This window comes from Cervus elaphus, chromosome 2 (genome assembly GCF_910594005.1).
Source record: "Cervus elaphus chromosome 2, mCerEla1.1, whole genome shotgun sequence".
Lineage (NCBI taxonomy): Eukaryota > Metazoa > Chordata > Mammalia > Artiodactyla > Cervidae > Cervus > Cervus elaphus.
Window position 1 is genome coordinate 8,840,397 of NC_057816.1, and position 15,288 is coordinate 8,855,684.

General features: G+C 41.1%; 1 protein-coding gene across 2 annotated transcripts in view; it reads left to right on the forward strand.

The window, feature by feature from the left end:
- Nucleotides 1-586: 586 nt before the first annotated feature.
- ATL3 (atlastin GTPase 3) overlaps nucleotides 587-15,288 on the forward strand; it is a 41,910-nt gene continuing 27,208 nt past the window's right edge. The window contains exons 1-3 of one of the 2 annotated variants that reach the window (XM_043870927.1): nucleotides 587-676; nucleotides 12,006-12,220; nucleotides 12,359-12,502. In XM_043870927.1, coding sequence (XP_043726862.1) covers nucleotides 12,014-12,220; nucleotides 12,359-12,502 — 351 coding nt within the window. In that variant the 5' untranslated portion in view covers nucleotides 587-676; nucleotides 12,006-12,013. Of the gene's footprint in view, nucleotides 677-711; nucleotides 1,013-12,005; nucleotides 12,221-12,358; nucleotides 12,503-15,288 lie in introns of those variants that run through there. The other variant, XM_043870923.1, reaches the window with a different exon arrangement.

Below are 15,288 nucleotides of genomic sequence, written 5' to 3' on the forward strand. Positions count from 1 at the left end.
GGAGAACTGTGTTTGCACTGATCTACCATACAGTTTAAGTAAGAGCGTCATTGCCAAAGCAACTTCAAGACAAGCTCCAGGAAGCCAGAGGTTTACAAAATACGGCCATAGCTTAGAAAGAACAAAGACAGTGGAAGGACTTTCCCTGGAAGTTCTTATGTTAGCTGTTAAAGAGTAGCGATGGTGCGCCATCAGGCTTGGGCAGAGACAGGAATATCGGGAGTAGCTGTAATGGTGATAATGAAGTCACGGCCTCCTCTCCTTGTGAAGTCAAAATCATTTAAAAAACCAGTGATGCTCACGTCACCCATGGTTGAGGCCTCCCTTCGGTCCTTAGGGTAGAGAGCCGCCTACCTATGGCTCCGGCCAGCGTTAAGCACCGAAACCCTCTCAAACGCGGCCGGTAGGGTCCCGATGCCTGTTCCACCGAGGCCTCGGACCTGGGCCTGGCCTCAAGACTAGGAGCTGGGCGGGGACCACCGGCCGGCTCGGTTCTCCCCGCATGGCCTGCTGGGAGTTGTAGTTCAGTCGTCGAAGAGCCGCGACAATCCCGGTCCCTCTCTTCCGCTTCCTCCCCGCCCCGGATGAGTTCGCCAAACAGTAACCGCTGGCGGGTAACCAGAGATCAAGGGGCTATAATTCCCAAGGGACCGTTGCTCCCAGTGCGCAGCCCCAGGTATTCCAGACAGTGTCGGACTCCAGCGCACGCGCATACGCGTCGGGCGGTGGCGGGATTTTGCCGCGTGCGCTTTCCCGCCCCAGTCCGCTAGGCGCTCGCTGCGCCTCGGTCGACCCCTGCCAAGCCTCTGAGTTCTCGCTCTCTCGCGGCTTCGCGCGCCCCTCCTTCTCCCTCGTTTCTGTTAGAGCCCAGGCCACGCCCGTTTCCCGCCTCCAGGGCCTGGTTCGTTCCCGCCCCAGTCTTGCCCTTTTTGCGCCCCTGCTGCTTCTGCTGGAGGCGGAGGCTCCATGTTGTCCCCTCAGCGAGCCGTAGCGGCTGCATCGGGAGGAGCAGGTGAGGCGCCCGATTTCCCCCGTGCCCGCTCCGTAGCCACCTCCACCGCCCTCGCTGCTGTAGCTCCGAGGAGACCTTACGCCCGTGCCGCCGCCCTTCCTCGTCCCGGCGTTGGGACCGCGCGCCCCTCCCTGGTGTCCCTTGGCCGGCTTATTCGGGTCCAGGGGCTGCTCGCGGGGTCGGGACGGTAGGGCACGGGCGGCGCCTTCCTCGGCCACCTTCGGAGGTCGGGCCCTGCGACCGGGGGAGACGGTTAGTGCCCCTCGGGGCTGCTGCCGCCCTCATGGTGCCTCCCCCTCCCCGCCTAGGACGGCCCCGAGGGTCTGTGGTCCCGGGCGTCGTTCCGAGGTTTCGCCCCGCCGGCCCCGCCCTGGCTGAGCTGGGCGCTCTTGGCTGCGGTCCCCTTCCTGCCTGGGCGCTTCGCACGCTTGCGGGCCGAGTGGCTCTGGCCTTGTTAACGGGCCCAGGGAGCTGAGAAAATATTATAGATGCCGTATTGTTAAACCTTTCAAAAAGCTGTGAAGGGCTGCGAAGTGTCTTTGAGTTGGAAACTTTATTTTTATCCTACCGACCTTGAGTTACAAGAAGTAATAGGAAGGTTGATTTTCAACCCACACTTATCTCCCTAAAGGAGATAAGAGAATGTGGCCTAAATTGATTTTTAAGAAGTTCTTTTAGTACGTGTGGTACAATACGTTCTTTTGCTTTCTTGAAGACATAAAAAAATAGTGAAAGTAAAAAAAAAAAAATAGTGAAAGTATTAAATAAAAACAAATGGTCACCAGAAATTCGTGGGTTTTGATTTCATCTGTCATTTTACCTGACTTTATTTTTGTGTGCTGTTGAAATGGCCAGACGTTTCCTTTGCGAAATCTAAAGGCAACAACAGAACATTGAAGACTTCAATAAATCCCAACCCTGAAATTTGAACACGAAGTTGGGTAGAATGTTTTGGGAAGGAGAGAAAAGAACTAACGGACCAAAAATGTGGTTTCACATTCTGGCTGGCTTTTGGAGAATCAAAACCTACATAGTTTTAAGCCGAGACACGTATTCAGCATTGCAGTGTTGAGTTTCAAATGAGTGCTTTTTTTTTCAGTCCCCACAGAAACTAGCTCATAGTGTAGAAATCTCTGTTGCTGCGTTAACACCTGTTAAGGAAACGCTTGACTGACGATCTCTATCTAATGAGGTATTATGTTCGCAGAGCAGGTTGTTTTATTAGCTATTGTTTACTGTCTTATTGTAGTCATAAAGTTAAAAAAAGTAGTAGAGGAGAAATGTGATGACGAGTGCTAGCATAATTGTTTTAGTTTTCACTCAACAGGGCTTGTTGTTCAGTCGCTCAGTCATGTCCCATCCTTTGTGACCCATAGATAGCAGCAGGGCAGTCTTCCCTGTTGAGAGTAGGCTTTTGTAGAATTGGTTTTCTAAGGCATAGCACATGCAGTTTTTCATTTTTATGATTCCTAAGTCATAAAAGATATACTCACACTAATTATTTAAAATGAAATAATGGAGACTTGTAAGAAGAAATGTCTCCTCTATCTCCCCAGTTCCTCAGTGGTAGCCGTTGCTCACAATTTGGTCATATAGTCTAATATTTCTTTGAAATATTAGGGAACTCTAGGGTGTGTGAACTTGTTTGAGAATTGGTTTAAAGTTTACCTCTGATGACTAGGCATGCCTTTAAAGTTTCTGTGGCCTTGTGTTTCATATTGAGAAATTGTTTAAAAGACACAACTATAGTTTATCGTTAGTCTGAATTTTAAAACATTTTCTGACTCTGAGATTCTAAGAGCATATTCTCTAAAAAATATCAAGGGGAAACATGATGGGAAAGCTTTTAGTTAAAAGGAAAAAAAATCTTTTAGTTGCTGTAGAGCTGTGGTTCCCAGCTCTGCTGCACTTTAGAATAACTTGGGATTTTTAAAACCTGCCAGTGCTTGGAGCTCACTCACAGATTCTGATTTAACTCATTGAGGGGCCAGGTACTAGTGAAAAAGTTCCTAAAACCCAAGTAATTTGATTTTTATATTAATAGATAATCAAATTTCCCTATAGGTGGTTGCTTAATTTGAATTGATTTATTGCATTATAGGAAGTATAATTTGTAATGTCAATATTTTTGTATTGAGTTGTTACTCTTCTGGGCGTCCCCAATGGCTTGGCGGGTAAAGAATCCACCTGCAATGCAGGAGACAGGGGATGGGGGTTCCATCCCTGAGTTGGGAAGATCCTCTGGAGGAGGAAATGGCAACCTACTCCAGTATTCTTGCCTGAAAAATCCCATGAACAGAAGAGCCTGGTGGGCTACAGTCCATAAGGAGGCTAAAGTATATTACAAATTAGAAAGTAGATTTTATAGACATAGTAGGTGAAAAAGCAGAGAAGTAGATTAATTCTTTATGTTTTGAAATGATAAGGAATCCAAGTCAAATATTGCCAGTTAAGAAAGTCTTATTCAACTGGAATACAGATAATTAAAACCTTCAGGTAGCCAGGTTGATTTTGCTGGTGTTCTTATTTTTAGGGTGAAGTCAAATAAGGTGACTATTGAATTCTTCCTATTAAAAAGATTTTTTCTCATTTTAGATTCAGTCTCTGCATTTCTGACATAATTAATTTTCATAAATCCATGAAGCACTGCAAAATTCTTAATTAAGAAAAAGTGCTTCTGTTCAGCATTCTGTGTGCTAAGCATTCTGTGGAGGCTTCCCTCATAGCTCAGTAGGTAAAGAATCTGCCTGCAGCGCAGGAGACCTGGGTTCCATTCCTGGGTTGGGAAGATCCCCTGGAGAAGGAAATGGCAACCCACTCCAGTATTCTTGCCAAGAGAATTCCGTGGACAGAGGAGACCGGCAGGCCACAGTCCACAGACTTGCAAGAGTTGTACATGACTTAGTGACCAAACCACTACCTGTGCTAAAATACAAAAATTTCCTATGACAGATGAAAATAATCTTCCTCGTAAACCTTTTAATTAATTAGAATGTAAATTTCCCCTAGTATTGTATTGAATTGTGTTTAAATAGTATTTTCATGGAAACAACCTTAGAAATATATGTGTATCTACCAATATACTGCCTTGAGACAAAAGGCACTCCCACCATCAGCAAAAAGGAGCCACACCCAGTAGTAGAGTTGGCTGAGAGCTTCCATGTATCTTTGTATATGATGATGTGTTTTCTTTGGCGTTCTCTGTGAACTGGGAACTTTAAAAGACTGCCAGCAAGAACGAGGCATGAAAATGGTATGCTTCTGTTTTTGGGTGTGTTGCTTTTGCTCTTTAGAAAATGTGCTATTTCAAAAGGAGAATGGAAAACTCAGGTCATAACTTTACCCTGAGTCATGCACGCTGCTCAGTGAAATGTTTCTTTAAGTATAGTTAGGATTTGCTTTTCAGAACTCTCTGGACAGTAAGAATGAGAACTGAGACTCGCTCTGCCCCAGTGGTTTTTAACCCAGGGTGGTTTTGCCTGGTTGGGACACTTAGCAATATGCCTGGAGACATGTTTGGGTCTCCCAATCAAGACGGAGCGCAATTGATACCTGGTGAGAAGAGGTGAGAGATGCTGCTAAATATCCTACAGTGAGTGGGATAGTTCCCCACAACAAAGAGTTATCCACCCAAATACCAGTGGTGCTGAGGTTGAGAAACCCTGTTCTAAACTCTTCAATTGATCTACAAACTTCTGTCTGAATTACCTGAAATAGCAATTGTGATTGCTTCCAAATAACTGGTTTCGTTGAGTTTATCACTGGTTTCAAATATTTGAGGAGCATTTAAACTTCTTTCCCCCATAATGCTTTTTCTGATAGAACTTGTTTCTTAAAATGTGTGTTTTCCATAGGGTCAGAAAGGCCACTTATAATTCAGTAACCTTATCTACTTTTATTTAGCCTGTGCTGCTACGTTGTTTTCTTCTGTTCTTTAAAAATTCAGAAATCTAGGAAGAATTAGCGTTGTAATTTGCATAGTCTGTACAAATTTTCCCCAATAATAATTAATTTCACTTGTTAGTCTTTCAGCCATTCTATTTGTCTGTCCTTTTGGTGAAGTTGTTCAGTTGCTAAGTTGTGTTGGACTCTTTGCGACCCCATGGACTGCAGCATGCCAGGCTTCGCTGTCCTTCACCATTTCCTGGAGTTTGCTCAAACTCACGTCCATTGAGTCCAGTTATACATCGATTAAATAAGCATTTAAACTTAGTGATTAATCTGGATTAAGGTGTGTATTAAAAAGGAGAGGCTAAGTCAGTGCTTTAAAAGTACTTAGAAAAAACTTCCATGTCAATTATTGGAATCCTTTATAATTATCCAAATATTTTCAACATTTCTACATACTTTGAAATGATGACTGATACAGTATTACTTTGAGCTATTTACAGCACTAATAATTGGCAGTATAATAGTTTTACCACTCACCTTTTTTTTTGAAATTAGGTTTTAAGTTCACCAAACTTCAGTTTTTCCTAAACTTAGGTTTATAAGTTTACTTAAATGTAAACGGATGGTCTGGGAACTGGGATCCCACAAGTTCTGTGGTGCGCCTCCCCCCACCCCCCCCAAAAAAAAAATGTATACGGAGGACAGATATGACTGGTCAGGCATATCTTTTGTATGTGTATAAAATGTCACATCTGTTCATGTAAGTGAACATAATAAAGCATGAACTCTTCATATACTAAACAAATATTTATTGTTCATGTAAGTGAGTGTTACTCAGAAAATGTTGTCAATTTGGAAAATGATTGCTTTGCTAAGGGAGAAGGCATATAAGGTTGCCATGTAAAGGTTTTTCTAGCACCATCCCTGGAGGTTAGATCTCCATCCAGTATGATTCTTGAGAAATGAAAGTAATTTCACTGCAAATGGGGTGTCCCTCCCCCTTAAAGAAACCTCTTTTGTGGAGTCCTTTCTGTGCAGGTTGCTTTTTTTTTAATCATGAATTTTGATCTGTTCTTTAGCCAGGCCTATACAATTTAACTTAACCTAAAGCATGAATAGGTTCTGTAACAAGTTTGGCCAATTTAGATAATTCAGGAAATTTTCAGTTTTTCAAGAGGCATTGAATTTTAGAGCTGGAAAATGGCTTTACCTAACTGCCTGATTTTGAGGAAGAAACGGAGACACAGGTAAGTGAAATGATTTACTCATGGTGTTAGAGTTAGTACGAAACTGGGCCCTGAAGTCTGGCCTTTCCTGATTGTTAGGGAAGGCCTCCCTCCTGTACATACTCCTTCACTTGCATAACAATCTTTGCCAAACCAGGAGCTGAAGTTAGAGATGGAAGAAATGATAGGGTTTGGTGGTACATTGCTTATGAGTCAGGAGAGAGGTGGAGGCTGAAAGGTAGAGATTTGAAAGAGTGGAGTAGCTGACAGGATTCACTTTGATGACACTAAATGGCTAATGATACTATATGCAGAGTTATAAAATGGTAGAGGTTTAATCTCCACTCATTTTACTGTTGAGACTGAAGGCTGGACATGCCCAGAATCACACAGGTTGTTAGTGGGAGAACTGGAACAGGAACTTGTCCTCTGACTCTTACATCCATTTATTTTTATGTAATACTCCTCCGAGAGTGGGCTGATGGTGCAATATCCAGATGAAGGTGTGCCTTAGGCAGTTGCACATTTGGATCCAAGTGCAGGTTAGAAATTAATGAAGTTGCATCACCAAAATAGAGGGTGTAGTGAAATTAATTAATTAATGGGCTTCCCTTGTGGCTCAGCTGGTAAAGAATCTGCCTGCAATGCAGGAGACCTGGGTTCGATCCCTGGGTTGGGAAGATCCCCTGAAGAAGGGAAAGACTAACCACTCCAGTATTCTGGCCTGGAGAATATATATATATTCTGTATAGTCCATGGGGTCGCAAAGAGTCAGACACGGACTGAGCGAGTTTCAGCTTCAGTGAAATTAACGAGTAGAGAGCTCAATCAGGGAGAGGATGAGAACTGCACCCCGAGGCTAAAGCGGGGCATTGGTGGGTATCACAGGCTGAAAAGGGGTTGATAAAGAGGCTGGAAGGGAAGGAGGAGTGGGCAGTATTGTAGAGTCCAAAGGTTTTAAGAAGTGTTAGAAGTCGTTGGCCATTGTGTGTTATCACAGGTGTAGGGTTGAATGAGAATCAAGAAAGATCTATTGCATTTGGCAGGTGAGGTCACTGATGAACTAGAGAATGATTTCAACAGAGACTGAGAGGAAAGTCAGATGGCAAGGTGATGAGAAGGGAATGGGTAGTTGAGTGCATGAAGACATTCAAGGAGGCTGACGATGACAGAAAGGAGACTGGGAGGAGGAAGGGGAGAAACTGACTTTTACCACAATTCTTTATATGTACTGTTAGGTTTAGTGTTCACAATATTAGGAAGCTATTATTCTATGGTAGATACTAGGCCTGAATGTGACAGTTTCCTTAACTCCCCAGGAGCTCATTACAATATAAAGTTGTAATGAGTGGAATAATCAGTGAAGGTTGCTCAGTCATGCCCGACTCTTTGCCACCCCATGGGCTATATATAGTCCATGGAATTTTCCAGGCCAGCATACTGGAGTGGGCAGCCTTTCCATTCTCCAGGGGGGTTCTTCCTGACCCAGGGATCAAACCCAGGTCTCCCGCATTGCAGGCAGATTCTTTACCAGCTGAGCCACAAGGGAAGCCCCAAGTAGAATAATAGTATGTACTAGTATTTTTTTTTAATTAATTTATTTTAAATAGAAGGATAATAGCTTTGCAATATTGTGTTGGTTTCTGCCATACATCAGCATGAATCAGCCATAGGTATACACATGTCCCCTCCCTCTTCAACCTCCCCCCAACCTCCCAATAGTATTTACTAGTAGTGGAAATAGGAAAACAGGTTCATTTGATTGAGTCCATAATATGTGTCATATGGACTTCACAGGTGGCTCAGTGTTAAAGAATTCACCTGCTAATGCAGGAGCCACAGGAGACCTGGTTTTGATCCCTGGGTTGGGAATGTCCCCTGGAGAAGGAAATGGCAACCCACTCCAGTATTCTTGCCTGGGAAATCCCATGGACAGAGGAGCCTGGCAGGCTACCGTTAGTGGGATTGCAAAGAGTCGGATGTGACTGAGCACGCTTACAGTGTGTGTCATACACTGTTGCTTTGAGATGGTGTTAGTTTTATAAATAAATGGAACTACAAATAGATATTTATCCACAATCACATTGTGACTAAGAGGTGGAGTTTGCTTGTTTATTATGCAAATGTTTACTGGATATCTCCTCTCTGTGTGCACTGTTCTGGTTCTTGGGGGACATAGCATTGAACAAAAGAGACAAAAATTTCTGTCCTCACGGAGCTTGCATTCTGGAGGTGAGAGAAAGTAAGGATTCAAGCCCTGAGGACTCTCTTGATTGCTTTTTAGTGTAAAGTGATGGACTATGAGAGGACTGGATGGGAGGTCAGGCCTGAGGGAGGGTGCAGGTGAGTGATGAAGGATGAGCAAGTGTTTGCTGGAGTCAAGCGGAAGGCACATTTCAGGCCGTGGAAACAAATAGTTGAATAGGCTGTATATTTGAAATTTTGAAATTAGAATAGCACCTGGATCCTAACTTTCTCCTAGAAGGAGTATAAATTTACCTGGGAGGATGAGGAGAATAAAGAATTAGAGAAACTAAGGCAGTAGGGTGAATGGTGAAAGGCTTTGACTTACAGAATTAAGATTTTAGCTTTGAGCCATCAATCCAGAAAATGTTTTTGATTGTTTTGTTACATAGTTGCTCTCATGGTATGTTTAGGTACTGTAATGAAGGTGTTCAGCCCTAGGGAATGAGGTGACAAGTCAAAGCAGCACTCTGGAGATGTTGACTTGAATGATCAACCTGATAGGCAGGAACTGTTGGAAGCTGGCATGGCTAAAGGAGAGGGCCCTGAGGTTTTGCTTAAGGGCTTTACGGGATTGGGGGGATCTGAGATGCAAAGATAAATGAGCAAAGGACATTTACATGATACCTAAAAATAAGATTTTTACTTGGATGATCAATAATATATAGTTTTATTGTCTTAGGAAGTGAGAGATAAAGATGGTGTGGTGAAAAGTGAGCACCTCTGTTTGAATTATTAATGTGTATAGTTCAAAATGATTTTTCCCTTAAGTGGACCCAAACCAAGATCTTTTAAAGTCCTGTGTGCCTAGTATACTGTCAGAGAGAAATGCAGGATCTCCCCAACTCCCTTAACTAAAATATAGCCTGGTTCTCTTCCTTTTCACTTTACTGTAGGCAGAAAGAGGAAGAGATGAGGAAAGGTTTTATCTTTTTTTAAAAAAAAAAACCACTGTCCTTAGTGGTCTTCATCTTTTCTTGAAGTGCAATTCATTGTGTACAACTGCATACATTTTTGTCACGGAATTTTTCTATCTTGTTTGTAGTCCAGGTAACGTTATCTTCCATGCCTGTTGCCCTGAGAGTACCACCTGCATCCTTAGGGTGGCAGCTTTCAACTATATTACATACATATTCATTCTTATTTAACAGTTGTTTATTGTGTGCCTGCTTTCTGTAGGAAATTCACATTGCTCAGTAAACTTTAATGGTGAAATAGATGAAATGGAAAGAACCGGTACCATGAAGTTAATTGTGAAGCCCTGGGGGACTATTGTACTGGTTACTCGGTTTGGCTGTACCTCATAGACCCTCCAAATAAGTGCTTTAAACAAGGTAGACGTTTTCCTTCCATGTGAAAGTGAGCCCGCAGTGGCGGTTCTGTGACACTGAGTCTCAGCCCTGCCTCTCTCGTTGAGGTGTTAGCCTCACATGCCTGGTCCAGGGTGACTTGCTCCTGCTTTTGCATCTAGCCAGCAAGAAGGGGGAAGATATCTGAAAGTTGCTGCGTCATTTCCAGTCAGAACTTAGGCACATAGTGATACCCTGCATACAGGGTTGGTTTGGGAATGTGTTTCTTCTGAGCATTTATGTGCCCAGCTAAAAATATTACCATAGCAGCAGGAGAAAAATGGATGTTGGGGGAGCAACCAGCCATCTCAGGGACCTTGGTACTGCGTTGAGTATTGCACAGCACTTAACCCTGTGCCTTATCCATAAGGTATGAATAAATTGTTCTCTTTTGTTCTTTTATATGAAAGACTGAAGGTCTTCAGGCCCCGGATTCACCTGCTGTTATGTCAATAAGAACTCCAAGAGATTATTCACAAAAATGTTTCCTTTTTGTAATGGGAAATAATGGGAAAGAAAAGTGTTAGTATCTGTGTATTATAATGCCAGCATGACATTTAATCTATCGTTACAGGTTGTTTTCCAGTAGTTCGCAAAAAAAGTAAAAAGCGGGTAGGCCTTTTGTTGCTGTCTGATACTGTAAGTTTAAAAACTGGGCAGCAGTGCGTACTTAAAGGGTAGAGTCTGGCAGTCAGGCTGTTCTGTCTACTTTGCCTGCTGTGATCATTCAGCCTTCAGTGCTTCCCAGATGAAAGGGTTTCTGGGACCATATGTATGATTTTGGCCATATCTACCTACCTCTACTATGCTCAACTTAATATTTGTCCTTCAATTTACTTTAAATTCATTAGTTTTTTTTTTTTAACTTAGCCTCCTTCTAAGCAATAATCCACTAAAACATGGTTTTGTTTCCTAATACTCATTCATAATTTCCTAATACTCATTCATAATATCCTAATATAATTCATTAAATACCCAGTTATTAGAATCTGCTTGCTAATGCAGGAAACATGGGTTTGATCCCTGGGTCGGGAAGATCTCCTAGAGAAGGAAATGGCAAGCCACTTCAGTATTCTTACCTGGAGAATTCCATGGATAAAGGAGCCTGGCGGTCTAGTCCATGGGGTCACAAAGAATCGGACGTGACTTAGCAACTAAACAACAACAGTGTCCTTTTAACTACTTAAGAACGTCTCCTTTAGAACAGGTAGTAGTGCTTTGCCTCATTTCATAGGCTCCACTGCTGCTTTGCTTTTTTTTTTTTGTAAACTTTCCATAAATCCTCATAGCTAAGTGGCTCTGAATTTCAAAGAATATCTTTGTGTTTTTAACTCTAGAAGAGAAACTACGAGTTAGTGTTAATTTTGATCTAAAGAATTGCTTGCCTCTAAAACCTTGACTAGGTTTTTAAGAGTGATCTGCAAAGCATAGTCACCTACAGATGTTTTCAAGTTTTCTCTAGGACCCGTTGGGAACTGTTACTTAACTTTTGTAGGCCTTAGTTTCTTTATTTTAAAAATGGAGTGGTATTATTTACCTCGTAGAGTTCTAAGGATTAAGTAAAATGATGTATGTGAAAGGCTTGGCAGTGGCAGGTGCCCTTTCTACTCTTGGTGGACTTTTGGTTTATTTTCAGTTTTGGACCATTTTAAATGAAGCTGGTGTGAACATTCTTGTGTATATGTTTTTTGATGGATGTACACATTTATTTCTCTTAGGTATATACCTAGCAGTGGAATTGGCTGGGTCATAGTTATGTTTAGTTTTAGTAGATACTGCCTAACAGTTTTTCAGAGTGGTTCCATTCCCATCAGAGTGTATGAGAATTACAGTTGTACCATTCTGATGGGCAAGCGGTGGTGTCTCCTTATGGTTTTGATTTACATTTCCTTGTTAAATGATGGTATAGAACCTTTTCATATGCTTATTGACCACTTGGATATCCTTTTTAAATGAAATGCCTGTTCATAATCTTTTGCTTATTACTCATTTTAAAGGTGGAATAGTTGTATCTTTCTTTGGGATTTCTATAATGATTCTGGATATGAGTCCTTTGGATTTAGGTGTTAAAATATTTTCTTTTAGCCTGTAACTTGCATTTTTACTCCCTTAATGGTGTCTTTTAATGAACAAAATTCTTAATTGTAATGAAGTCTAATTAATCTTTTTTTTTTTTTTCTTTTATGGTTGGGTGCCTTTGTGCTCTGTTTAAAAAGTTTTTACTCTTCCGTGCTAAAAATACATATATTTGAAACTTTTTTTTTAATCTCTGTAACAACATAGGTGATGCTATGGAGAGCGGAAAGCCTGGTCCAGTGCAGGTTGTTTTGGTTCAGAAAGACCAACATTCCTTTGAGCTAGAGGAGAAAGCCTTGGCCAGCATCCTCTTACAGGACCACATCCGAGAGCTTGATGTGGTGGTGGTGTCGGTGGCCGGCGCCTTCCGAAAGGGCAAGTCCTTCTTGCTGGACTTCATGCTACGATACTTATATTTCCAGGTAAGGTAGAATTACTTCATTTCAGATTAGCAAGTGGAGACTTCTGTGTCCAAAAGAGCAAACTCACCTCATGAGTTACCCTTGATGTGTAAAGTTACTTGAATAACTTTTAATGGAAATTTCTTATTTCTCCTATAGAAGGAAGGTGGCCATTCAAACTGGCTGGGTGACCCAGAAGAACCGTTGACAGGGTTTTCATGGCGAGGGGGCTCTGACCCAGAAACCACTGGAATTCAGATCTGGAGTGAGGTTTTCACTGTGGAGAAGCCAGGTGGAAAGAAGGTAAGGAAGAAAAAGACTTTCAAACTAACAAACACAGTGAAATGAAAACTAATGTGTAGTCTGATAATCCAGTTAAAATGATTTTTATCAAAATGATATAAGTTCAAGATTTAAAAATAATGCATGAATGTAGTTTAAAAGGTCAGGGGTAACATAAGGCTTCTAAGATGACTAGTCCTCTCTCTGCTCATTTTCACTTCCCAGAGGCTAATGCTCTCAACTGTTCAGAAGTTACTTTACACTCTTCTGTAATCATTCACTCCACCCACCCCTCCAGCTGTCAGCAGCTCATCTCATGAACCTCATAAGCTTCAGTTGTAGACCTTCTCCCCAGATTTCTTTGTAAGGGTCAGCTGGGGCAAGGTATGTGTCTCCTCAAGTGGAAAGAGAGAATTTGGGGTTATGACTATTTCTTAAACAGACTTTAACCCCTTCCTTCTGTTTTTAGTCTCACCCTAAAGCATGTTTTCACGGTTGTTTGTGCCTCTCATTTTTTGAGTCTTTCCAAGGCTTAAGATTTCGTATCTCCCCTTCACGTTGTTCAGTTTCAGCCTTTTCCTTGATGTTAAGTTATTAAATATTTTGGGAGATGGAGAATTGATGCATGACTCTTGATCACTGTTTCCACAGCTTCTGTTTTATTTTATGAATTTCCTTATTATTTCTTTAAATATTTTGTTTCTCTCTGTTTTAGTGAAGTTTCAGGAAAAGGTATATTAGAAAACCCTCTAATTTTTTTTTTAAATGCTTAGATATGCATACAAAAAAATGTGTAGCAAAATAGGGAGATTATTATACTTTTTTTTTTTAAAGGAAGAGAATGTAGAGAATTGCCTGGCAGTCCAGTGGTTGGGGCTCTGTGTGACCACTGCTGAGTGCACATGTTCAATTCCTGGTCAGAGTATTAAGATCCCACAAGCTGTGGGGGCAAGGCGGTGGGTAGGAAGAGAATGGAGGAGAATGAGGATTTTTTGAAATAGAACGTTAGAAACTTTTGCTTGGAAGAATCTTTAGATATTGTTTTATCCGTTCTTTAATTTTTTTTTAGCAGCTTTATTAAGATACAATTGATATTCCATTTCTCCCCTCCCAACTTTTGTGCTTTTGTCATATATTTTATTATAATAACATTGTTTTTACTTTTATTTATTTATGTTTAAATGGTCAGTTATCTTTCAAAGATATTTAAATAATAAGAAAAAAGCCATGTACTTACACGTGCAGTTACCATTAACTGTACTTCACTTTTTGCATCCAGATTTCTATCTATTGTTTGTGTTCATTTTTCCTTCCGCTTGAAGGACTTCCTTTAAAAGCTGTTGTAGTGCTACTCTTCGGTGCAGAATTCTTTTAGCTTTTGTTCTGTGTCTGAAAAGTATTTGAAAATATTTATGCTGGGTATAGAATTCTAGGATGGGAGTTTTGTCTTTCCATGCTTCAGAGATGTCAGTCCCCTGCCTTTCTGCTGACATTGTTTCTGCTGAGAAATCTACTGTTATCCTTATTTTTGTTTGTCTCTGTGCTTAATGTGTCTTTTTAGTCTGGTTGCTTTAAAAATTTTTTCTTTATCATTATTATTATTATTTTTTTAGCAATTGGATTATGATACGTCTTTGTGCACTTCTCTTTATGTTTCTTGTGTTTGAATTTTGTTGAGCTTTTTGAGTCTGCAGGTTTATAATTTTTATAAAATTCAAACATTTGGGGGGCCATTGCTTCTTCAAATATTTTTTTGTCCCTTATCCTCTTTGGGGATTCCTATTACATGTATGTCAGGCTGTTTAGGTTGTCCCATAGCTCACTGATGCTCCGTTCATTTAAAAAAATTTTATTTCTCTGCTTCCTTTTGGATAGTTTCTGTTGCTAAGTCTTCTAGTTCACCAATCTTTTAAATCTGTTGTTAATCCCATATAGTGTATTTTTTTCTTTATTATTTATTTTCACTGTACTGAGTCTTAGTTGTGGCTCATGGGATCTTTCTCATGGCATGGGGGCTTAGTTGTGGCATACATGTGGTATCTAGTTCCCTGACTAGGGACTGAAGCCAGGCCCCCTGCACTGGGAGTGTGGAGTCTTACCCGCTGGACCATCAGGGATGTCCCTCATCTAGTGTGTTTTTCATTTCAGACATTGAGATTTTCATCTTCAGAAGTTTAAATGTTTTTTTATGGCACTTAACTTTTTGAATGTATGAAGTACAGATATACAGAATACTGTTTTAGAGTCATTTTCTATTAGTTTTACATCTGTGACAGTCCTGGGTTAGTTTTAATTGATTTTTCTCATTTGGGTGATATCTTTGCATGCTCATTTGGGTGATATCTTTGCATGCCTGCAAACTTTTGATTGGATGCCAGAGGTGTGAATTTTAACTAGTTGGATGCTGGATATTTTTGAATTCCCATAAAATACTTAGCGTGTTATATGGGATGCATTTAAGAAATTTGGAAGCTGATGGATCCTTTTTGGTCTTGCTTTTAAATTTTAGGGTTTAGGGACTTCCCTGGTAGCCCAGTGGCTAAGACTCTGCGCTCCCAGTGCAGAGGGCCCAGGTTCATTCCCTGGTCAGGGAACTAAATCCCGCGTGCAACAACTAAGAGCTCGCATGCAGGAACTGAAGACCCCTCATGTTGCAATGAAGATCCCGTGTGCTGCAACTAAGGCCCAACGCAACCCAATAAATAAATATTTAAAAAAAAAAAAAAAAAATTTTAGGGTTTGTTAAATGAGACAGCTTTATTAATCTAGAGCTATTTGCTCCTTACTAATGAGGCAAGACTTTAGAA